This window comes from Larimichthys crocea, chromosome XVI (assembly GCF_000972845.2).
Source record: "Larimichthys crocea isolate SSNF chromosome XVI, L_crocea_2.0, whole genome shotgun sequence".
Classification (NCBI taxonomy): Eukaryota; Metazoa; Chordata; class Actinopteri; family Sciaenidae; genus Larimichthys; species Larimichthys crocea.
Window position 1 is genome coordinate 9,727,653 of NC_040026.1, and position 25,478 is coordinate 9,753,130.

General features: G+C 38.5%; 2 protein-coding genes across 2 annotated transcripts; one reads left to right on the top strand and one right to left on the bottom strand.

The window, feature by feature from the left end:
• Window positions 1-1,527: 1,527 nt before the first annotated feature.
• On the top strand, window positions 1,528-7,718 carry LOC104923228 (uncharacterized). The gene is made up of 8 exons (XM_010736264.3): window positions 1,528-1,628; window positions 3,731-3,769; window positions 4,364-4,591; window positions 4,684-4,962; window positions 5,510-5,803; window positions 5,902-6,132; window positions 6,534-6,641; window positions 6,718-7,718. Exons 1-8 carry the CDS (start codon window positions 1,595-1,597, stop codon window positions 7,194-7,196), a joined length of 1,692 nt encoding a protein of 563 aa, XP_010734566.3. The 5' UTR covers window positions 1,528-1,594; the 3' UTR covers window positions 7,197-7,718.
• Window positions 7,719-10,011: 2,293 nt separating this feature from the next.
• On the bottom strand, window positions 10,012-23,655 carry LOC109139116 (vesicular glutamate transporter 1). The gene is made up of 13 exons (XM_019261601.2): window positions 22,910-23,655; window positions 17,223-17,475; window positions 16,894-17,012; window positions 16,687-16,801; window positions 16,499-16,586; window positions 16,087-16,173; window positions 15,625-15,761; window positions 15,045-15,194; window positions 14,763-14,895; window positions 14,101-14,211; window positions 13,825-13,952; window positions 13,403-13,472; window positions 10,012-13,266 (listed from the first exon to the last, which is right to left on the bottom strand). Exons 1-13 carry the CDS (start codon window positions 22,969-22,971, stop codon window positions 12,971-12,973), a joined length of 1,749 nt encoding a protein of 582 aa, XP_019117146.1. The 5' UTR covers window positions 22,972-23,655; the 3' UTR covers window positions 10,012-12,970.
• Between the last annotated feature and the right edge of the window lie 1,823 nt (window positions 23,656-25,478).

Sequence of the window (25,478 nt, forward strand, 5' to 3'; positions counted from 1 at the left end):
TAATAAAGGGAACAAAACTAAAGAAAATAAGAAAAGGCTGACCAACATCTCACTTCAGTAAAATGATTCACATCATGTTTTAATACCGGTATTTTCTTTATAGAGTGCTGTTGCTCTATAAATGTTGCTAACGACAGTAAGTCTACAAATTTCACAACTAGACAAAATGAAACTGTCCACTTGTTTGAATTCTGAGAAACAAAGCAGAAGTGTTTTATTTGTCATGTCTAAACATCACGTAGCTTTTCAGCAGATTGGTTTTGAAACAGAAACATGAGCTCACAGTTAGATCAGTTAGAATCAACCCGTTGATGCCTTTGGATGTTTAAGTCACATTTTAATTGCATGAGAGGAGTCTGTTAATTCTAATTTTATCTGTTTAAAATTATGCCCTTCCTTCACACAGAAAAGCAGAAGTGCAAAACAGACTTCAGCTTACTGTCAGTCTTCATCTGCAGAAATCAGCAGTATCTCATTTAACACCTAAAAACCCACAGTGTCCTGAAATGGCCGGTGCACAAGAGACACATGATTACAAAGCGCTTAATAACCGAAACTTTTCTAAAGAGGATATCCTGTTAAGCTTTTGAGTGTTACGTGATCATTATTTTTAAACACGATCTGGACACCTGTAGCACAGACAGGTGCACAACATCACATCTTATCTGTGTATTGATACAGTTTATCATATGCTATGTACATAAAAAAAATGTGATTTGTTTGCAGCTTTAGAGTTTTTATGTTTGTGATTCACACTTCTCTTTTACCCTGTGGTAGCCGACAACACCACAGCCCGTCTGGTTTTAGCTTGTGGCCTAAATGTAACAGCTTGACTCAGCAGACCCAGTTTCACCTTCATCTATCGGAAATGTTTTACTCGGAAACAGAAAAAAAAAAAATTCAATAACCGTCATGAAAACCACGCCAAAGCGCCTGGCATACTATACCACAGAGGCAATACTGTTTTGTAAAACTACAAGAAACATTACAAATAATAATATTAATAACACAGATACTCTTAATGAGACTGCTGAAAGCTTCTTCAAATGCACCTAAAAAGACTAAGCTAATGTACCAGATGCACCACACTACCATGTTATGTTATGTTATGTTATGTTATGTTATATTATGTTATGTTATGTTATGTTATGTTATGACTCTGGTGGTTTGCACCTGAATGCATCACTGCATCACTAGTTTTGATCTCTGTGAGAGGCTCTAGCAAAAGGGGCTAACTCTGAAAAACTATTATTGTTATTATTGTTGATGTTATTGTTGTTATCATTATTAGTATCCTGTTTTCTGAATTTACTTTGAATTCACTCTTGTGCTTGTGTGCCTTTGTCTCTGTGTGTAATAATAAGTAAGTAAGTTGAAATGTACTTCTTGAGTTAAATTCTTCACTTTTAGTATGCTACTGGGAACACTAGTAAAGAGAAATCTTATTACATAGGGTATTGCAGAGTATTGCACTCTGACCAATCACTTCCACCAAATGCCACTTCCTCAATATGAATGCTTCTTAGATGCAGTCAGTTAGTTCTCAGCACCTTAGTCGTGTTGTTTTTCTTGTCTGTGATACTCCGGCAGGGTGATGAAGGGAGGAAAATATCTGCTGCTCTTGGCAGGTAAGAAATATACAATGAAACATGAGCCATTGCTGCAAGGGTCAAAGGTGATTTTGGGATAGAAGTTTTCATTTTTGCATTATTATTTTACAGTTATGTCTTGTTTTTTAGATGGGATTTAGTGATATTTACTCTGTCTTTTAGACAGATGTTTGATGTATTTATGTGACTTAAGATCACATTTTACACTTTGTGGTGTATGAAGGAGACAGAGAAACTAAGAGTGAGGCCTTGGGTAGGGTCAGCGAAACGGTCATGGTGCCATTTCAAACGTTGATAAAACATTTTCTTTCAATTTGCTGAATTTTCTGCAATAAATTTGCAAATTGAAAACAAAAGAAGAAAAGGAGTAGAGGGCAGAATGAGAGTTATTGATGAGTTAATGAGTTATTGATTAATGAAATCCAAGCTGCGAACCACAGAGAAAATATTGCTTTTAACCAAATAAAGATGTTAAATTGCATTTAGCAAATAACAAATATTTTAAGTTTTGCCTACATAAAAACCACAGAGGTAAAGGCACTTAAAACTCAATTTTATAGACAGGAAGGTTAAAACAAAATCAGAAAACTAAAACATTTTAATATGAGATCATATAAATATATTTATCTTAAATAATAGTAATAAGCATTTGTAAAATAATATAGTCATGTTTGTCACGTACAAGAATTTCAAATTTTTCCGCAGTTATTTGTGGCCGGAGGGAAATATCACGGCTTTACATTATCATCCCAAATCAAGACATTTCTGCTTTAAGTCAAATGTTTTCATGAAGCTGTGTCATTGTGTCAGTCAACATTATGATGATTATGATCCAATGCACATGCATATATTGGCTTTTATATATATCCAAATAGGTTTCTTAAAAAGAGAAATAAAATAACGAATGAATATCTTTTGATCATTTGTGTAAAAACTTATTATATGATTATAGTAAAATAACAGCTCAGCTATTTATATTTTATATCATTATTGTATCATAAAGCGAAATGTTTTCTTGAAGTTGTAGAATACTTTTTTGTGAAAGTGAATTATATGTGTCATTATTATCATCAATTTAAAGTAAATTGTAAAATAAAAATATACTGCAGATATGCAGGCATATGTACAAAGACGTTTACAGCCGTGCACATTTAAAACAAAAATAAGTGATGTGGAATATAATATGTACTTGATAAATAATGCTTTAATTGACTATGTAAAACACAAAAAACATTTTGTGCTATTCTGAAACTTTGGTTTGGTGCAATAAGAGGTGAGACACGGGACTAAAAACCTGTGCAAAAATTCTAATTCCACAATGCAGTAATAATATTACAGATCTGTTTTAGGTGCAAATGCATAGCTTGTGAGGATTTATTTTTGCAAAACAAAAGTTTGCGATAAAATAATACTGTAGTGAATACTGTACTGATTCTACAGTATACTGATATGCCGTACATGACGAAAAGAGAGCGGGAAAAAGTGAAAAGTAAATTTAGCTTCTTAGTTTTTTGCAACTTTCTCTGTTCACTTGGTCTTTTTCTTCTATGTGGTTCTTTACTGTGCCACATAAACTTTTTTTCACTCATAATAAGTTGCTTTGGACAACAGCATCAAAGGAAAAGGAAAGGTATGAATGTTTTTTTTAAATATCACTTCAAGTTGAATAAAAACAATTGCAGTGACCAGCACAGAGGCTGAAAAGACAGAATAAAAATAAAATAGCACCACCTACAGAAACTTTAACTTCATTAGATGAAAATCCATGGGGAAAAAAACAAAACATTCCAGCTCTGGGCACATTGTTTGAAGTCGATTTTTGAAGCTGAGCTTTTGAATTTGAAGATACAACAAGAAAAAAAAAGTGGATTTTGTGATTCACAAAGTTGAATTGCCGGTGCAGATACACACGACCCTCACTGAAATGAACTGAAGAAACATCACCGGCGTTCGGTTTCCCTGTTCCTGTCTGAACGTGGCCTTAGTGTCTGAAATGCACTGCTTTAAATAGCAGAGACTAATGTAAACTCAATCTTCTATTACTAGTCTTATAATTAGTGCTGTTAGTGTATTAAGAATTAAATGTTGTTGTCTTTTTTTGTTTTGTTTTTTTGTTACAGCGTTTGTGCTCCAGGCAAGATGTCAGCAAGATCTACAAGGTAATCACTGTTTCCAATATTACTTGTCAGCAGTGATGGAAGACGTATTCAGATCATTTACTTAAGTAAAAGTACTAATACCACACTGAAAAAAAAGCTCTTCATTCAGACCTGCACTTGGGTCTTGCACTAAATTTATTTAAGCATCAATGTTTATGTTACATTTAACTATTGTAGATGTTTGGTAGGAGGTAGATGAGGTAGTTTAATCTAAAAAAAAATACATGTATTATATTTTTTATTTTTTTATTAAGCTTTGTGACCAGATAATCTAAGAGGAGGGGGAAGTAGGAGAATTTCTCCACCCATAAAGGAACACTTTAGTTTGTTTACCAAATTTGTAGTCACACAGTCTGAAAATGTTTAATATGAAAAGCTGTCAGACAAATGTAGTTCAGCAAAAATACAACTTGAATAAATGTACTTCACTTAGTTACAGTCCACTGCAGTATTTCACCTGTGTTAAATGTGTTAAGTGGCAGTAAAAACCATGTACAACAGCCCTTTCTTGTAATGACATAAACTGTACCAGGTGTCAGAATGCCTACACAAATCTTTAACTGTCTTCTTTTTCTTTGTCCCCTGCCTCCTTAGTCACTATGTCACCCCCATTAAATGAGACCTTCTCTGGGGACTTAATTTATTTGACCTGTAACAACATCCCAAGTGGGAGCGAAGTCATGTGGTATTTAAACGGAAATCAGAAGGTAATGCAGGTGAACAAAACCTTGAAGATACCAGTTGCTGACCCAGTGGACTCAGGCACGTATCATTGTGAAAGCAATGGGAAAAAAAGTAATGGTGTCTCCATCGACGTCAAGGGTAAGTAATGGAGTCCAAACTCCTTTTACTCTGTTAAAGGAACATTCACGATCCATACAAATAACGGTATAATGTATTTATTTACCATTCAGAAAACATTCCGATAGCCACACTCAAAATCAAGACAGGCCAGCCAGTAATGCGGCCTGGAGAATCAGTTGTCCTGCAGCTTGACAACGACGACGGTCTGCAGGGATGGATGTGCAGGGTCTATAGGGGACATGAGACAAAACGGATTGTACTGAGGTCGAAGGACAATCCCAAGAGTCTGAGTTTTCAATCCAAAGATCTGAATGTCCAAGAGACCATTTACTGGTGTACCGATAGCACTCAACAACGCAGAAGTAACCAAATCACAGTCAGGACCTCAGGTACTTTGGGCCTATTGCTCTTTTAATGCTCTGTTATACTATAGCATTTCTGTGTTTTAACTTTCCTTATTCATTCCACTTATTCAAATGCAATGACACTATTCCATCATCCATGCATCATCTTCTATCTGCATTCATGTTAACAGTTTAGTTTTTCTTTAATACCGTTATTTAAATATCAAATAAATGTTTTCTTTCTGGCCACTTGGGGGCAGTGGAAACAAGTTGTGAACACAGTTGTGAGCATTGACATATCATCACATTTGATAGGGCCAATTTATCAGCACACAGTATTTTTTATGCATCCAGTAGTTACAGAACAACAAGTGTTCATATCATGTTTTGGCTGTCTGGTAAATCCAAGTCCAACAATTTACTCTCTTTTAGCAATGTTTTTGGTCTCTAATGTGGATTCTATCAACTAATGAGTGGCTTTTCATCTGGCTCTTTTGCTGCTAAATGCTCCATCATGTTCACCAGTGTAGTTTTGTTTTTAGTCATTTAAACTAGAATAGAGGTAAACCTAATCCATTTCATCTTCTTTCAGGGAAGCACATATCGCTGGAGATGTATCCTCAGCCTGCTATAGTTGGGGAGAATTTGATTCTGAAGTGTTATGTCTGGGGCACAGATAAGATTAGGCACGTTGTTTTCTACAAAAAAGGTGAAATGAATGATTGGAAGGTCATTCTGGAAAGTCGCAGTTCTACCTACAAAATCCCTGACGTGACAGAATCTGCAAAAGGACAATATAAGTGTAATGCCATCTACACACACGTGGCCCGCACTTATGGACCCTCATACAACGTGACCTCTGATATTCAAGAAGTGTTTGTCCAAAGTATGCACCAACCAACACATACTATATGCTTTACAAGTGCTTTTTTTTTCTCCAGCAGACATCTTTTAAAGTCTGTCTCCTCATTTGTCCTCTTACAGCTCCTAATGTGAAGGCAGTTGTCTCTGAAAAACTTGGCTTGTCATGTTCTTGTCCACGTTGTCCCAGTGATGTTTCCTATTCCTATCGTTGGTACTACAAGAAAACTGATGGTCAGTCATGGACATGGATGGATTCCAACGCAGCATTCATGATGCCAAAAGAAAGTGCTACTTATGCATGTTCTGCTGTGTGGAACAACGGGAGGTCTTTTCTCAGCAATGGTTACTACTGTAAGTTTCTGCTAATGGACTTTGACATTGTTTCCCTTGACACTCCACATTAGGACCAGTTAACTCATCATGCGTACAACTCAGTTGGTGAGACTCAGCATATCTCTGCATCTGTGGCCTCAATTTTTTTCAATACCACTCTTGTGTGCCCCCCAACTTTATGGAAATGCAATGGTAAATTGCTGAAGTACTACTAAGTTTTTAACCAAGTTCAGTTGCTACTCATTATTTGGCCTGTTAGAGCTACATTAGTCTTCACATATTGCTTTGAAAATGTATACAGTAAATCAAAGTGCTAACGGATATTCCCCTTTTATACTGACAAATTCTGTCAAAATGTTACAGGTTACAGAGATTTCATACAGTCAAGATATGTTACATATGTTCTGTCTCTGTTTCAGATCGACCCCCAATCAAAGTTTTTATGATAATTCTGATCGTCTTGCTGGTGTTGCTATGTTTAGCAGCTACAGCTGCTTACATCCTGTGGAAGAGGAGAAACACCAGTGGTGAGGATCTACTACTTCATTCCGACTTTCTCTAAGCACACTGAAAGCATCACATAGCACTTTTTTTTTCTTTTAGGACCTATATACGAGGATGTAGGACTGAGGCAACGGGACAGGGGCGATGACAAATATGAGATGCTGCAGAAGACACGTGGTGACCAAAAGGAAGCGGAGTATGACACGCTTAACCCAGAAGCACCAGGGAGAGAGAGGAAAGAGGGTAATTACGAAGCATTGAAAGGGGGAACAAAAGAGGTGTACCACACCCTGGGGGCGGAAGAGGCAGCAGGAGGAGCACGTGAGTATGAAGCACTGAAGAAAGAGGGAATGAAAGAGGGGGAGTACCACACCCTGGGGATGCAGGGGGCAGCAGGTGGAGGGAGGGAGTATGAAGCACTGAGGAAAGAGGGAATGAAAGAGGAGGAGTACCACACCCTGGGGATGCAGGGCACAGCAGGTGGAGGGAGGGACTATGAAGCACTGAGGAAAGAGGGAATGAAAGAGGGGGTGTACCACACCCTGGGAATGGAGGGTGCAGCAGGTGGCGAAGTATAGGGAAGGATGAAGAATAAGATGTAGTGAATGAAAAAAAAGTAGGCAAAGGCAGAGGGGCAAAAGACAGGAGATAGATCTTCCTGCAAGGTCAGATGATATTTTGGTCACAATCTTTAAGTTCAAATTTGATTTGATTTGATTTCGAACAAAGATTTGAGTGCCATGTGCAAAATGTAAGTAAGTAAACAAAAGTTTAAAAAAAGGACAAGACTACCAGATAACACAATAAAGATCATGTATGTTACACAGCGTAAAAACTAACAATTGTTGCCATTGCCATTTTAATCGTGGTAATTATATGGAATATCTTGTCAAATGTAAATTACCCGAACAGAAAATTATCCAATTTGTGGTTCCAACAGTTAAAAAACAACAACAAATGTAGCGAGTTGTAAGGTAAACAAATGGTTAACTGATCTTCAGTAATTTGTCTGTCAACTATTTTTTTCCAACCCTGATAACAATCATACATATACCTTTTCTGCTACTACCGGCATTTCACATTTATGTTTTACACATTAGTTTTTTCTAATGTGTAAAATAACAAATTCACTTCTAACCAAACACCACCAACCAAACTATTTCCTTATGGTTTCTTGTAAAGCCATGTACTGTCATTTGTAAATAGATGGAGAATAGAGTGCTGCAGGTTGACATATTTTTGTAGGCTGGAAGTTAGGATCACCCTGGCTCCGTTGACAGAACACCAACAGGATTTTTACTGAATTAATGCAGAAAATAAGCTCTGTGGCAAACTAAAACTTAAGATACTCACAGATTTTGTTAAGCACAACAAATGAACACCACTTTCACAATTTTGAAGTGTATATATGCAACCAGCAAAGGTTAAAAGCTAACGTTACACACTGGTTGCATGACGTACCTGGATATGCATTCCTGCAGCACTTTATAGTCTCCTGATTTAATTTTTGCATCTTTACGGTCCAGTGTGTAGGATTTAGTGTGTAGGGTTTAGTAGTGTAGGGGTGAAGTTGCAGAGCAAACAACTAAATAACACTCTGCTCCTCCTTTCCAAACATGTAGAAGAAAACTATGGCAGTCACGAAACTTGCAAAAAATCTAGAGTCCCGATCTAGGGTCCAACAATGTATATATAAAGGGTTCATTCAAAGGTAATAAAAACACAATGATTCTCAGGTGATTATACACTACTAAAAACATACATATGAATATTTGATTCCATTTCTGTCATATTCTGTCAACAATTCCCCCTAAATCTTAAACACTGGACCTTTAATCATATTTGCCTTACCAATGTTTTTGTAATGTTATATTATTTATGTACATAAGACATGTCGTAATAATGTGTAGACTTTGCTTGGTAAAGTATATTATATTATGAATAATACTATATTACGTTTTATCCTATTGTTTATGCTGATCAGCTTAATTTGCAGGGCCAGTGCAGTTAAGAAAGAGCTTCTTTTCTGTTGCATTTGATAAGCTTATACATGTATCATCATCACATTTTCTGTTTTTATATTGATATATTATTATTATTATTATTATTTGTTTGTTGATGTTTTTTTATTCTTGCAAGATTGTCATCAAACTTCTAATTCTAACTTTGAATAAAGGCACCCTTTATATTGGTCATTTTTATGCATGTTTTCTAAACTGAAACAATAAAATAAAATTAAATATGATGTACTGGACAATATTTTTTCTGGAAATTAGGTTTCAAAAGACAGACTGCAGCACCTCTTAAAAACATGATTTTTTTTAGAGGTTTGACTGATTTTATATATTGTTCATCAGTAAGATGTCTATCACACGAACACATTGAGGTGTTTTAGGCAGTTTAGATCGCCCCACTGAATAAAAGTGACCAAAGACATCATGGCTCATGCTCAGAGACATTCAGAGTGTTTAACTCAGCCAGCTGCAGCTAGAGTACGTAAGATAACTTCAATTTCTGTCATGTACAGTGACATATAAAGGCCATTAGTACAACAGGGTGTGTGATTTAGTTATAGATCCAATAAGTGAAATATAGTAAATAGAGCTTGCTAATCATTTTTTAGGTTTAAACATTTCTCAATTTACAGCTGAATTATAGAATTAATAGCTGAATTTAGATAGAGGCTTCATTAAAAACAGTCAGTGTGTGTTATCTGCCACAACTGGCTAGTTACATTACATTACATTAACTAACTGTGAGAAATACAACACACACAAAGGCACAAAGCACACAAACCAGATCACACTCCTGACTGAAGGCCACAAACAGCCTAGAAAGAAGACATGATTAATAATATAAATAAAATGTACAATACTAAAAACAACAAGATAAATAAGACTAAAAGTACCTAAACAAACAAAGCAGTGTTACAATTCATTATGTCTTCATGAGCTGATTTCTTTTCAGCTTTTCTACTTATAATAAAAGTTATGGCAGACCTACTTTATCACAATGATTCAAAAGTTACAAGATCTCAAGATGCTGGCACTACAGTATCCAAATAAATAAAAATACTGAAGTGAATGTAAAATAAAATGAATGATAAAAACAACAGGTTGTTGTGTGTACAGAGCAGTCTTTTCAATTCAATTCAGTTTAATTGTTACACATAATCATACAGGTGCAATCATGGCATAAATTTATAAGGTCCTTCAATTTTTAAGTTAAAAATAGTGAAAGGTAGTAATTAGAATAGAAAACATAATAAATATTAAAGATTCCAGGGGAAGTAGTGTGAGTACATAAATAAGTAAAAGGTCATCTTAATGAAAGTAAATACAGTTTTAAAAATCATAATCATAATAGCAATAATAACTACAGTAAGCAGCCAGGAAGACCAGTAGCAGTATTATCAGTTTACAGACTTAGCTTACTGAAAGAAGATAATTATTGGTAATATTCAGTATCTTTACTGTATAATTTTGTGGTTTAATTTTTTTTTTTTTGTATTTTCAATAGCAACATCCCCGAGACAGCACTTTATGTAGACTATTTTAGGGAGCTAAAACTTTGTAATTGTAAAGTACTGTATATTAGGCTGTATAGTGAAATTTCCAGAAAATAAATGTTTAACGCAGCATAAAAAGTTTATGTGTAGCCACAGAAGAACAATCATTCGAGCAGTGGTTGATACTGACAACTAAATATTAAATTTCTTATAGAAAGCTAATGTTGACAGTTTGTTCCCACTTCAGCTCTCTTCCTGTTCTTGCTGCTCTTCTGTCCCTGTCTTGCTGTGTCCTTGTCCTGTGCCCTCTGCACATCTTGCAACACGATGCAGCTACTTGATATTGCAAGGAATGTTGTACTGCTGTATTATCAGACGTCGGCGGTTAATAACTTTTCCCTTCCCCCTCTCACTTGTTCTATTTCATATATGCTACACCCTCTAATGGTCTTCCATATTGGTTTACCCAGTCAGGGCCCCTGGGGGTGGCTGTGTTCGCCCACACAGTGTGGTCCTCCAGTATGCCTTACACTTTTCCTCTCCTTCAGCCCTAGAGTTGCACCACAGCTTCAGGACACAGCCGACAGGCAAAAGCAGATCTGTTGGAGGCCGTAGCGCAAACAAAATGGAAATGGTAGTTATTTAAATGTAACTCCAGTTATCGTGCATGTAAGTGTGTAGCTCCCTAACTACAATCATACCCGGGCCCATGGTTTAATCATCTTCCTGCTACCTCCTGATTGGTCTATGAGTGCAAATCTGCCTCTGGGTGTTGAGGTGGAGCCTTGATGGGGTTAATTTATAGTGAATTATGTTAGAAAGCTGCTCACAGAACTGGTGTAACATCCAGTAATCACTATTGCTCTTGCTGGCAGGTAGATGCTGGATAATCCCTGTGATTTTAGAGACTAGAGTAGGACATTGGAGCCCTCACTGTTTTGAGTCCCTTGCTCTGGTGCCATGAAAATCTATTTTTCGTCTTCATTTCCATGCTCTTATGTTTAGCTCAGCGATCGATACTCTGTCTAGAGAGGAGTCCGGCATTATGGGTAACATGAAACCACTGTATCCAAAGATCTACATTATTGCTGTTTGAACACGGCATGGAGGGGGAGAAAGTTGGCTTAAACAAAACAAAACAGGTGCCGTACTAAAAAGGTAAAAGCACATAGCTTATGCACCACCAAACTTTAAAACGTAAAAATTGGAGTAATGTGTAAGCATTAACTGCTAAGAATATCTATTGTACATGAATTATGTAGGTTTGTAGAATTATCTAGGTTTTATTATACAATATTTTCCACATGTACATGGTTTTACATACAGTTTTAGTTTAAAATCCAGAACAAAACATAACACAAGAAATGAATGAAAAATGACCGTAAAAACCCTAACATTCAATATCTATTCTATCAGTGAACTCGAAACAGTATCAGCCGAAGTGATACCATTTCATAGTCTAACACAGGGATACTTTTTTATTCTTAAACCTTCATTTTGCGGCTAACTAGATACATTACAATGTCTACTAACAAAAATAAAACCAACTGCTCATGTACAGTGAAATGTCATTGTTTTGTTGTCCATTATCACTCAACATATCTTCAGCTTGCTGCGCTATAAAGTAAAGCGTAGGGCAATGAAGGAGCACCTTCAAATGAGCTCGACTGAGATCTACATGATGGCTCTATGGGTCTAAATTTTTTTCATTTTGACATATAACATAACTGGCACCGCATAACAGCTTTGTCTCAGTGTTTTTTTTTTTGTTTTTGTTTGCTTTGCCACTGTGATAGAGAGCAGAGACTGACATGTGTTGGACCTCTTTGCCTGAACACAACAGTGACATGATAGAACGACATTAATGAAGCATATATTAGGCTACATGGAGAGCTTATTGAACCAAATTAAGATTTGAAGAAGAGACGGGATAGAAAAAAAGTGTCTCTAAACTAAGAAACTCATTTTATAACCCTGGATAATAACATTCCTTCTTGTCCTATACGAGGCATTTTTTTATTCCCCAGTTCGTCAGCAGGCAGATAGGTTCGAGGCCTAGTACATAAAACATTTTTGCATGAGGAAATCAAATTGCTGCATCTAAAAAATGCTATTTAGACTTCACAGAAAGCCGTGTACAGTAATACTTGCAGGAGTTCAATTACTTTCTCAGTTGATGAGTAAACCAATACTACAGAGCAAAATATTTCGTTGTATTGGCACAAGTAACATGCTTTTGCTTAGGTGTGTGCACATTAAGGACAAAAGTTAACATTATTTTTTAGGAAAAATCTTACATAACGTGTGAAAACTAGTGATTTCCTGTTTTATCTTCAGTGGAGGTGCAACTATTTCAACCGTTTCTGAAACTTTTTAAAAAGCAGTTAATCCAATAAAGTGTGCGTGTGACCAATGTGCACATAGAGAAGTAATCTTGAATCATTCAAATGTAAGTGAGAGGCATACAAATTAAATCCAAATCCTGTCAGGTAATATAGAAATTCCTACAATTATTACAATGAATAATCAACATCAAAGAAAGCCACACTGGGCCTAAACCACATCCCTCCTCCAAGAGAGATTGCAGGGAGGCTCATGAGTCCTAAAACATTAGATTGTCTGTCACACAAGGTACACAATTGCAATCACACACAAACACACATATTACATTTACTAATGTCTTCGTCTTCGCTGTGGAGTCTCTTTTAATTCAGTTCAGTTTTGATAATACAGTCAGACTTGCTGAAAATGGTCCCCTCCACACTTTCAAAGTTCTTCATCCCCTCAGGTGAAACTCCACACTTTTGCCTCGCTAAAGGCTACGTGCAGAGGATGCTGCTGGTTTTATGTTAACTCGCGATCCCCCCCTCCTCCATAAAGGTAATTATTGGTTCCAGCTGGTTGGACGTACTCCTCAGTTTTGTCCCAGTCTGTGACCCAGCCTCCTCCTCCTCCTCCCATGCCTCCACCTCCGTTGGGATCCGCTCCCTGGTTCATGGCTCCGTAGCCTGCTCCGCCACTTGTGCGATACAGCTCCTCTGTCTCGTTTGCAAGCTCATCCTCGTCTAGGATACCACATTTTTCATCACTCAGCTGCTCCGGCTCTGCCCAAGGTTGCTTCTCTCCTGATGCAAAGATACCTGCAGCACGGAGGCAGAAAAGAGCCATCCGTAAGACACAGAGTGTTTTGCATGTTGCTATAGGTAACCCAATCAACAGAAGATTGCATGAAGTGCGTGCATAGATGCATGTTGCATACTTGGACATGATACACACCATAGAATATAACACCTGCATAATGGACAAGCGAGGCGATAAGAAACACACCCTGCCACTCCTCCCGAGTCTATTAAAGAATGAGAAGAAAGAGAAAGAGAGAAATGCATGACTGTGTTTTATTTATCAACATATTCTAAAGTTATGAAGATATTCACACATTAAATCACGTTGCACATTCATTCTATAAATGGGTTTACATTTAACATGTCTTATGACTGTGTGTGCATATCTCTAGCCTCGAAATGAAATTGATATTTGTTCCTCTTAAGGGTAGGATACATTTGTCCCTATATATATAAAAAAAATGTTTCTGAGGAAGTAACGCCTCTGCTGAAAACTTCTTCTCGGACCAAGCTCAGTTGGAGATGTTTTCTACTAGCCATATATAACTTAGACAACAAAATAATGTGTTTTCTCACCTTGTGCTTTGTCATGGCACCAACTATAAGTGGGCAAACCATACCAGACAAAGTGCCCACACCATTGGAGATACCCATGAGGATACTAGCATAGCGGGGTGCAATGTCCAGATGGTTGACATTGAAACCTTTGAAGAGGGATAAAAACAAAATTAGCACATAAATGATTTGACATATATGTTCAAGCCATATAAAATATACTACTTATATCTACAATATTTGTGGCAAATAGGTTTAACAAGTCAGGGTCAATGTTGATGTTGAATATGGTTTTACCTGAAATGGCAAATCCAGAGAAACCCACAGCCAGGACCAAGAACGTAATGGCAACACCTTTTGTATGAGAGAAACCCACCACCAGCAGCAGGGTTGCCTCCATCCCAAACCCTGATGCAGAGAAGTGAAATAGCACAGACAGAAGCATGTGATTTTAAAATGATTCTCACTGCAACATGCTGATATAGGTCAGACAAAGCCCATTTTTCTTCATGCTGTTCTTCCTTTTCACAGAATGCTGTTGACTGAGCAGTAACCTAACATTGCCCCAGTACTGACATAGTGATACGTACACTGTATGCTTCTTCATTTCACTTCACTATTGATTTCTCTCTGTAGTTCAAAAATAGCCCGCAGAGGCAGAGCTGCTGTTTTATAGTGAGTCATCATTTCCCTAATGCAGCAAATGTTTTCTCACCACAACTTACTAAACACTGTAGTTAACTTCATAATTAGCCAATGAGCTACTGTGAAGTCTTTAAGGTTGTGCCCTTATTTAAAAAAAACAGTGTGCTTAGAAAGGTTTCTAATCATATCCAGATTCGGAGATATTATTACAGTTTTAACATCTTGCAAATGCACCATTTCCCGCACACTACATCAGAGTGTTCCGCTTTCTGACATTATAATTCTGCCTTCCCTTCACTTTGTTCCTTTCTTACCTCCACAGTTCATAAGTTTTCGGACGTTAGTGGTGGTCATGATTTGGTTGCAGCGCAGATAGTCAGCAATCTGGCCCCCAATGGGCACGATGATGGTCATGACGAGGTGGGGAAGTGCAGAAACTATGCCCACCTAGATGAGAGAGAAAAAATATATTTTCAGTTGTGAGACCTCTGTGGACAGCCAGAATAAACCTGGAAAGCAGACTTTCTATGGCTTTGATTTGATTTTTGATTTGCAGTTTTTGTTATAAACCACTGTCCACATCTGGTTTCTGTTACCTTGCTAATCTCAAACCCAAACACCTCCTCAAAGTACGCAGGCTGGCTGATGAGAAGCAAATAGAAAGTCCAGCTTCTGCAGAAATTAGCCACAATGATGGCGTATACTGGCATGGATGTAAAGAAGGCCCTCCACGGTGTGTTGAATTTCTGTAACACAGAAAAATTCTCTCTCTCAAAACAAGCATCAGAAACGGGGACATCTTGATCAATAAGAGGATGTATGGTGTAAATTGATAGTTCGGCTTGGATGCATGAATGCAGACACAAATGGGCAGAGCTTACCATGTGATATAGAGTTTCAAAATATATGTTTGTTGCTCATGATAATGTTTGATATCTCTCCACCCAGGCTAACTTCCTTCTTATTCTTACTTCGCTTTGCTTGTTTACTGTCTCTTTGTTCTACTTTTTCTTCACAGTTTCAAAAAAACAAAAACAGCATCAGCATAGAGATAATGCAGACTCTTAACATTCACTTGAGGTGGCAAGGCGGATCACATCAGTACTGTTCAGCCAATGTGATGTGATCCAGTGTTTAAATCATATTGTACCTGAGAAATCTACTCTATGCACTGACCGTTACTGTATGCTGGGCCGATTCGCCAATGCTTTCCTCAATATATTTTCTCTCCTCCTCAGAGATGGTGGGATGGGCTGCTGGACTTTCATAAGACACGAGGAACCAGAAGCAATACCACATGACCCCAAAACTTCCTGGAGGGAGAGAGGAAGGCAGGCAGAGAAGGGTTAAAGAGTAATGTAAGTGACAGAAGTGAAAGGAAAGGTCAAAAAGAAGAGGCTGCAAAGGAGACACTTTAACTAGCTGCTGCTGTTGAAATCACACATTTCTAAATATATATCTTTTGTGGTCTGTTTATCGCCTCAGTTTCAGTATGTGCCAGTATAACTGTATGTTGTGCATAGTGTCATAGTGTTACTGATGTGTCAGTTTCTCATGTTACAGGTTGGTCTAGTGTAAATTTGCAACATTTGATTATGACTTTGTTGGCCTCCAGCCTAGAGGGGGAAGGTCTCTTACCGTAGACATAGAAGACTGATGACCATCCTGTGTACTGGACCAAGACTCCAGCTAATGGCATGGCAATCACAGCACCAGCATAAGAACCTATAAAAACAGAGAAGCATCAAGTTTAGAGCTGCGAGTAACAATTATTTTCAGAAATGCATTTTCACGTTGCTTGTGTTGTTTCAAAACCCCTATCATCTACTATCATGTATGACAAAGAAAATCAGTGACTCCTATTCATACTCATATTTAAGAAGCTGGAAGCTGGACTAATGTTCGACATTTTTACTTGAGAAATCATTATCACCATATTGAAATCAACCAACTGATTAATCTTTTCAGCACTAATTATGACTATATTAAACTAACAGTAAATGTAACTTAAAGTGGAAACAAACATCCATAAAGACAGAAATGGACTCACCGCAAAACGCTGTCGTGGCCAGGCGACTTCTTTCAAGAGGTGGTGCCCATTTTGCCCAAATACCATGACAGGCTGGATATGAAACCCCCTGCAGGATGGCGAAGAAATTACACCAATTACACTCAATATTATGTAAATAGAAACTATTGATTGTGTTTAAGAAGAAGCTATGGACAAGACTCAAGCACCTCCACAAGTCCTTGAAACACCCTGACGATGATAACACAGCCAAAATGAATCCGTGCTGCTGTCGGGATGAGCATATTCAGGCAAGATGTGGCCACTATGGCAAAACCAAACACTCTGGAGGAGGAAAGAAAAAGGAAGAGACATTCAGTATGTGTAAAATAATGTGCAATTATACCTTGCATAGCATAAATAGTAGATTAACAGACCTGTTTGCTGCAAACTTTTGACAGATGAACCCTCCTGGGATTTGGGTTACTATGTATCCCCAGAAGAAGGAGCCATGGATCATTCCCACTGTTTCTGGATCCCAGTCAAACTGAGCTTTCTGTTGGGAAAGTCCATGAGAAAAATGATCACTCGCCGCATATAAAGGAATTAGTTTAATCCCTGGAATGTACAGAGATTATATTTTATCTATCAGAACAGACAATGTCTGTTGGTCATTTGATTAATTTGGATAAAATGCTGCTATGATACTGACTGTAACATCGACTCAAACTTTATGATGACCCAATGCTCATCCCCTGCCACTCACCACTACGACCTGCTTGTTGTCTCTGAAGATGGTGTGGCTGTTGACCATGCTTACGATGGCTACGCCCAAGTTGCATCTGATACCAAAGGAAATACAGAAGCCAATGCCAGAGAGGATGGCTATGATGTAGCGCCTGGGCAGGCCGAAGCATGTGCAGTCCACCACAGGCTCCTCCTTCTCCGACACCAGCTCTGGCCGGCCCTCCGCCGACAGCTCAATGGTCTCGCCATTTTCCTGCTTCTTCTCAAGAGCTCTGTGGAGAGGGGAATCGATTAAGTTTAGACTAAAGTCACGGGATAGCAACATTAAAGCCCCTATAAGATAGCTTGCCCCAGAAATAACCTTGATAATAAACGCCAAAAAACACAAAAAACATTCAGTTATTGTCAATGTAGTGTTTGGTGATTTATTTCAGCTATATCAGCGATTCAAAAAAATGTTTCAGGTGACAGAAAATAGCTCATCAACTCTAGCAGTTATTGAGCCCTCAAAAATGAAAATACTTAATATTTAGTTTACTCTTAGTCAGTGAGCCACCCAAGCTTTTCCAAACTGCTTGTGAAAACAGATTCTTCTCTGAAGGGCTTGTAGACTGAGAACTTGGCTTGAACTGAATATTCAGGGAATCTACCTCGCTGTCAATTTGGCTGGTAACTCCAGAGTCTTAGACAAGCAACGCCTACCACCACTGGAGCTAGCTGACACAACTTTGACTTATCTTGTCTTCTCAAGGTGTTCATATGTCGTGTATTTTTTTTTATTGCACATATTCATCTCCTGATTGAACTGACTCACAGTAAAGAATACAGTGTGAGTTACTCAGTGTTTGAAGAAAACTCCTCATGTCTATAACCTTTGTTCATGTGGCTTACTGAGAAACCTTGAGAAACCATGTCCTCTGCCAGCTTCCAGTCTAACAGGCATCAAATATGTATCCAGACGCAGCACATCATCTATTAAACATGACATGAGCAATTCTGAGTTCTTAGATCAGACTTGAGCACTGCAGACGCAGAGCACAGAGTCCCTTTTATATTATAGCTTTATTTATAATACATACAAAGATTTTCTATATATTATTTGTAGGAAACGATATCCCTATGGCCTCGTATGCTAAATGCAATTTACAACCAACGATGAGAGATACATACAGTACATAAAAATCCGTTGTATTTAAGCAAAACAGTCGACTCAACCCTGCAGATTTTAGCCAAAATATAACAGAGCAGAGCATGAATAAAGCTTGGACTGTGTGGATGGGGGTGTATTTTATAGACTACGCTATTTGACAGCTGGTTGTACAGGACAGAAAGAGAGGGAATTTGACAGGCATCTTGAGCTCCAAGTGTATTGAGATTCTGAGCCGACTGAGACACTAAGGCACTCCATTAATAACAGTACTCCCACAGTGGCCATTGTGAATGTTCATCATGGTTCAGATGAAAGTCTTTGATTAGACATCTTTTAAATATGTGGCATCTGAGAAATAATTATCAAAATGTACTGAATTAAACCATGTTATCTGTGCAGTAGGTCAGTGTTTTATGGTAAATCAAATCAAAGTAACATACAGTGATGAAGACCAAACATTTCTGTATATTATTTTCCTGTCTTTTTATGTCGATCAGTCAGAAACAGCAATAAGTAATAAGACATGTGTCAAAGGCATTGAAGTAAATGATAGATTTTTGGTACATCAGCTGGCTGAGCAGCTTCTGTTGGATTGAATAGGCCACCATGTTTGAATAGCTCATCCATTGTTTTACACATCAATGTGACAAATGTGCTTGCTGTAATTACAGTGAATCTTCTCTGCATCATGACACTAAGACTGGAGGTGTGTGTAAGCCCCCACAGACCTGTTGAAACTGCACACTCGCTGACACAAACACAGAAGACGTCTGAAAAGTCTTGTGTTGTTGTAGACAAGTGTCCAAAACGAGCTCTATTTATCGCTGTCATGTAAATGCAAATATGTTCATAGCATGCAACGAGCACATCGCGTCACTGCTGCTTTGCTACTTTGAGACGAGTGGAATACCTTGTTTCCTTTGTTGTTTATCTGTGTTAGTATTTTGCATTATTAGATGACTGGACATGCAGAAAGAGTTAAACTGATGTGATGTATACCACTGTGTCATCTCACACTCCAGTTTGTACCACTGACAGTCAAAAGAATAGACATCACCCACAGGTCCTAAAGAGCCATTTTGAACATCTCTGGCACTGGCTGCTGCCATGTTGGTAGTCCTGCCTCTCCCTCTTCCCAGCTAATGTAAAAATCGGCAAAGACGTGAATTATTGGCGGACCTTTGGTGGGCCGAATGACACCTGAGTGCTCAAACAAACCATCTATAAGGACACCCATCTGTCAGTTATAGCAGCCACACTGTTAATTATGCATAACTTACATTAATATATATATATATATATATATTAAAAAAAACATTAAGTTAGCTATAGAGACCAAAACTGTTCTTTGTACCAGGCTGTAAACAGGTTTTTTTTGCTGTAAAGTTGGACATTTTAATATGGGGACTTATGAAGTTTTGCTGTAAAGTTGGACATTTTAATATGGGGACTTATGAAGACTGACAAGTTCTATAGCCAGCCTTAAGTGGCCATTTGAGAGACTGCAGGTTTTGGCACTTCTGCATTGACCTCGCTTCACAGCCATGATGGTTGCTGCTTGTGGGACAAGACTAAGACCAAGGACATATCACTTACTCATTTTGTACATCCTGATTATGTACAGGCCAACCTTACAATCTAATTCAGGTTTATTCTGTTAGCTGAGTGAGATTTTGTTCCTCTGTGTACTCGAATGAACCCTGTTACCGCTCTATCAAGTCACCAGGGACAAGAATCACAATTCTCAGATACCAGAAAAAGGAAAGCACCAGCTGATCACTAATGATCTTTATACGACCATCATTAAAGCTTCATCAGATCTACTGACAAAAAGCTAAAAACTCCCAACAGTAAGCATACTCGGAGATAACAGCTACACAATTATGAAATATACACAGTCTATTAGTTACTGTAAGCAGGGGTTCTGACAGTCTCCGACATTGATCAAGTATTAATGATTCTCACTCTTGAATTATTAATATCTCTGGTTCTCTTGGACTATTTTTGTCTGAGCTGCCCTCTCTCTTCATTCTTCCTGTCTCCTCTTCATCTTTATTGCCTTTTACTGTCAACTCCCCTGATTCGCCCATGTGTCTCACACAGTATTCACAACATTTGCTTCTTCTTCAACACCAATTTCTTTCTCATCATCCAGTGCATGTGCACATGAAGACTATCCAGACGATCCTATTTTTTCACATTTTTACCTACCATACACCACATCTGCTATCTGCCTCACTGACTTTCCATGACTGACCTCCGCGTTAAAGAAAATCCGTTGTAATCCTTGCAAGCTAGCTGACCTTCTCTTTGTCTTGCTAGTTACACCAATGAGGAAAGGTCCGTGTGGGTCTGTGAACCAGTTCGACTCAGAAAGAAAGTCGCTTTTGAATATTGACATGTAAGAAAACTGAATTCACATCATCTTCTCTACAAAGTGAGTAACCCTGGTCCTCCCTCCAAGTTAATCTCTTAATTCATACGTCAAGGACAAATGTCAGGGCGGGTCAGCAGCTTGGTTCAGAGATGAGTCAACAGCTTGGAATCATTGATTGGATAAGAGAGATTCAAATAACTGGGGTTGATGGTTTTTCGAAGATTGAAAAGCTCTCAGTGACACCACTACCAAAGACCTACTGAACTAGTACCTCAAAATGTTACTCACACAGAAGGAGATCAATTGCACGAATTAAATAGATTTAATGTAAAGAATACTGTTCAAAGTAAATAACATTTCTTCTCTCCTCTGATCAAAAGTATTGTTCAGTTTAATACAGTTATACTAGGAGCAGTTCATTCTGGGAAAGGACTGAGGAATAAGACACCGGAAGCACAGAGAAGAATTGCACAGTATTTATTTATAAATGTCTAAAAATAGATTAGACCTGCAACATCCTTTTGTTTAAGGTTCTCAAATGTGAAACTCTGCAGTGAATATTTTTAGGTTTTGTTCTGCTGATCAGACAAGACACCTCCTTCAGATTTTTTTGAGTTTTGATGGGCATTTCTAATTGTTCTCTTATTACTACTAGTATTATTAGTTGCAGCCGTATATATACAGTGGATGTGAGTTCTACTTAAGTGAAATTATGCATCTGTTTAGTCACACTAAAGCTAAACAGACTATAGGGTATAGGGGAAGACACAGTTCATTCCTAGTCTGCAGTGATACAGTTGCATATCTAAAATAAAAGAAATAAGTCAACACAACTCTGCCTTTCCCTCTGTACTCTCTTTAAGCATGTTGCGTGCCAGAGAACAGGACCAGGTACCTGGCTGGTGCACATTACGCACGGCAGCAAGGCACCAAGGGAGCACCTCAGTGCACGTGCACTCCACAGAAATGAAAGCTTATAGGCTACTGTGTTCTCTGCCGTATAGGTCGAGTGGCCTAATCCTGGCTATGAGGTGCCCTGAGGGGGAAGGGACACAATGACATGAGATATCGGGCTACTTAGGGAGGAGGAGGGAGATGTGACCAAGGTGTACGGCCTGCAGGGATTTACGTGGGCCAACAGCTTGGACGAGCAGAGTCTATTTCTGGAGAGGATTTAAGTGTTTAGACACTACATCAAATCCTGAGAGAAAGAAAGGGGTGTCCATGAACACCTTTTTGTGTCCATCACTGGCCAGACTCCAAATTACCTCACACTCTTTCTCAGCTGGGACAGTGTGTCACCCATTTTTTCTTTTTTTTTTCTTATTTGAGGGTAGGGTTAGTAGAACTATGGACGTTCCCCCCAAAACACACATTTGGATTCTTTACACAGGTGACTTGTGGGTTTAAAATGCCACATGATGCCAAAAATAACAGATTTCCTGCCATGTTCCAACGTTGATCCACGCCTCCGCCCATCATTACAAGTTTTCAAATCTTTTCTAAGCTTCACTGTCCCACAATGACAGGTGCAGGCCGCAGAGGCCTGTTTTAACACACGGTAACTCTGAAGACACTGTAGACAACCTAATTTTGTGGCAGAAACTGAAATACATCTTTTGTTTGCTCGGTCTGATAAAACTGTGACAAGGGCTGTAATTGGACAGCGTGACAGCACTGCAGAAAAGAAAAAAAAAAGCCTGGAAGAAATGAATCCAACCATCGATCCAACGCTTCATGTTACACTGATGGAACATTTTTTAGTCCTAAAATGAAAATTAATTCTGTTTATTTGTTCCTCAGAAGCAAAATCATCGCATGTGAGACTTTAGTAAACTAATTTTAAGGTTTAAAGTGTCTGTGTGGTCAGAAAAAAACATTTTTTATCAGCTTTTTTGAGTGATAGATTCAGTAGCCTATTGAGGGACAGATGTTGTGCCAGGTCACCCACACTAATCCAGGCCTCTGGACACCTTGATCTTCAAAAGAGCCTCTCTTTTAAGACAAATGCTCATTTTAAAATCTTGTTTCAGCATCTAAACTGTCCTCCAGAAGCCCAATTTAATTGCAGAAGTTGAAACCTTTTTTTAAAAAAAAGACAAAAACTAAAACATGACAAGGTAGCCTGCCTTTTTTAACATTTTCTGGTTGTAATTTGTCCCAGAGATATTTTACATACCCGTATATTTTCCCGAGAGTCTTGGCTGCCACGACCTTAAACCTGTCCGGCCGGATCTCCATCCTCACGACTCCAGGATCCGACCAATGTGCAGTCTTTGCGCGCTCCCGATCGAGCGCACAGCCTTCTCCTCTACTCCCTCCGCCCCGTGTTTCTCACTCAAACATATATAATAAAAACACAACTAAATGTTACTTGGTCACCAGACTCCTTAACCCACAGGTTCCTATGCAGAGGAATCTGTAGCCAGCGCCACGGATTGTCCAGAGATTTAATTATCTTCAGCTTCCTTTATATAAAACCAAGCGTATAAACATTGTCAGTCCCACTTTGCCATAGTCCTTAAGGTCCAAATGAACTTCTTGACACTCTCTGAAGGTCTCACATCCCGGTGGAGGTAACTTTGATCAGGATTCCTGGCCAAACGGTGTCTCTGGCCGTGGTGCTGAAACCAGATTACCGCTGCCTGCGCGCTAATCTCTCCAAGTGTGTGTAGTGAGTGGAAGGAAGCATGTCACTTCCTTCCCCGCAGCCCGGCGTTTTAAGTACTGTCTTTTCAAACAGCGGCTATTCTTGGACCACGCAAGCCTTGAATGGAGGCAGTCAGAGTAAACACTGTCCGATGGAGGCATATTAACAGAGTTCCCAGGCATCTGTAACACGGGAGGGGCAGGCTGCTCCCGGGACGCTGTAGTGATCCTTGGGTTAGATTACAGAGTATTTTATTTTCTTTTAGATCCACAACAAAAGACTAAGAGTAAAAGGAAAAAAAGAACAACAATCTGAGTTGTTATGAAACCAGATTTTAGTCTGTGTTATGCGCCTTGTGCGTCATACCAATACTGACAGGGCTGCCATAGCGCATCCTTACTGCAACTGTTTAATATGGGAGTGAGAACTGCTAAATACCTTTCAATTATAACAGCAACATGTGACTTATGAAGATACATAAAATACAATATAGAATTATCTTTGAAGAATTTAGAGTGAGGAGTGACAACTCATGTTTTTGTGATGTGCCATCTGTCAAGAACTTAAACTTGGAATTGAATTTTATTAAGTCAAATTAAACCTAAACTTAGAATTTTCCCTCTTCTTCTAACAATCATTTATGTTTTAGTTATACTTTTTACTATCCTTGCATGGAAAGTGATGCAGACATGCTGAGTCTGGATTACTCAATGACATGTCACACTTAGGAGAAGCATAGGTGTAAATAATACCATGAATGATGGCTGAATTCCATTTAGCTGCTTCAGTGTCAGGGTCCTGTGCATGCTTGCTCATCATTGGGATGCTTGAATAGAACAGAGACATTGGTAATGTTAGTGGTAACTGGTGCTTTTTGTACTAAGACGAGTCAAAATGTCTGCTGTTGCTACTGAACTATTGATTGAATCAAAAATGACAAGAAATGAACCTCATAGTGACTGCATGCCACATCCAAACCAGTGAGAGAAAACAGTAAATCGGATAAGTAACGTAATGTTTTGGGCATATATTGGTTTGTTTTGTTAAAATATAAACGAATGCATGAACTCAAGAAACATGGGCATCTACCTGCACAAACAAGGCACCTGCTTTCTAACCTAAAAAATCCTCTCAGATGCCATTTTACCATGTATTTTACTTAAACAATCAGTTAAACATGTTGGTTTGGAAAATGAGTCCAATGTCACTTAACTAAGGGACTGTAATTATTGATCATAAAAATGAACAGGACAGCATTTCTTTCACGTCTGCATAGTTTATTTCTTCTGGTACCATACTGGATGACTACGGAAAGGATGGATGGTATTAGTGTGCAGGAAAGATCTAGTTTATTGTAGTTGTAGAAACATACGGTGCAGTGGATTACAGTTCATACATGTGGTTGTGATGTACAGGCACATTTGGTTGTTATGGGTAGTAAAAGGACAACATGTCAGGGGGACTGGTGGTTAACAACAGATTTCACAGGTTGATGAGATACTTCTGCTCGCACATTACAACAGTTAAATGTTAGTTCTTAAGGTTTAAATTAATGCGTTGTTTTCATTTCTGCCCAAATTTGCCTGCAAAATAAACACAGTGTGCGCATTGAAATAACTACTTCCTCTTGACTGTCATTAAAAAAAGTCACACATTGCTAACTTAGACATTGAGTATCAGATACAGCTCTTCTCCAGATCCTTCGCCGATATAGTTCTCAGAGAGTTAGAGGAGAGGAAGAGGGGAGGGAACGGCATAGCTGTGGGAGGTGGAGACAGGCTGGGTGGCACAGAGATGATGGATGGAGTGTCCGAGAGCGAGCCATAGCCAGCTCTCCGCACGTCCGCTGCGCTGGATCCAACAGAGGCACGGAAAAACACAGGCGGGGGGTCCATGGGGTCTGCTGTTAAATCTGCAGACAGAGATGTGAAGAACACAACTTGTAAATAAGATATTAGGATCACAACAGGTTGTGTTCTGTAACCCTACGATGCTCTACAACAGATAATACCCAAGAGACGAAAGAGAAAGAATTTTCTCTGGATGGAAGTCTCTCTCTTTGTGTCTGCTGATGAGGGGACGGTTTCTATTTAAATCT

What these genes read in the sequence shown, in the direction of transcription:
- LOC104923228 (XM_010736264.3), top strand. Translation starts at nt 1,595, where the DNA reads ATGAAGGGAGGAAAATATCTGCTGCTCTTGGCAG. An exon ending in AATCACAGTCAGGACCTCAG is followed by an intron (nt 4,963 to 5,509) that starts GTACTTTGGGCC and finishes ATCTTCTTTCAG; the next exon opens with GGAAGCACATATCGCTGGAG. An exon ending in TCAAGAAGTGTTTGTCCAAA is followed by an intron (nt 5,804 to 5,901) that starts GTATGCACCAAC and finishes GTCCTCTTACAG; the next exon opens with CTCCTAATGTGAAGGCAGTT.
- LOC109139116 (XM_019261601.2), bottom strand. Translation starts at nt 22,971, where the DNA reads ATGGAGATCCGGCCGGACAGGTTTAAGGTCGTGGCAGCCAAGACTCTC. An exon ending in ACTCTCGGGAAAATATACGG is followed by an intron (nt 17,476 to 22,909) that starts GTATGTAAAATA and finishes CCCTCTCCACAG; the next exon opens with AGCTCTTGAGAAGAAGCAGG. An exon ending in ACAACAAGCAGGTCGTAGTG is followed by an intron (nt 17,013 to 17,222) that starts GTGAGTGGCAGG and finishes CTTTCCCAACAG; the next exon opens with AAAGCTCAGTTTGACTGGGA.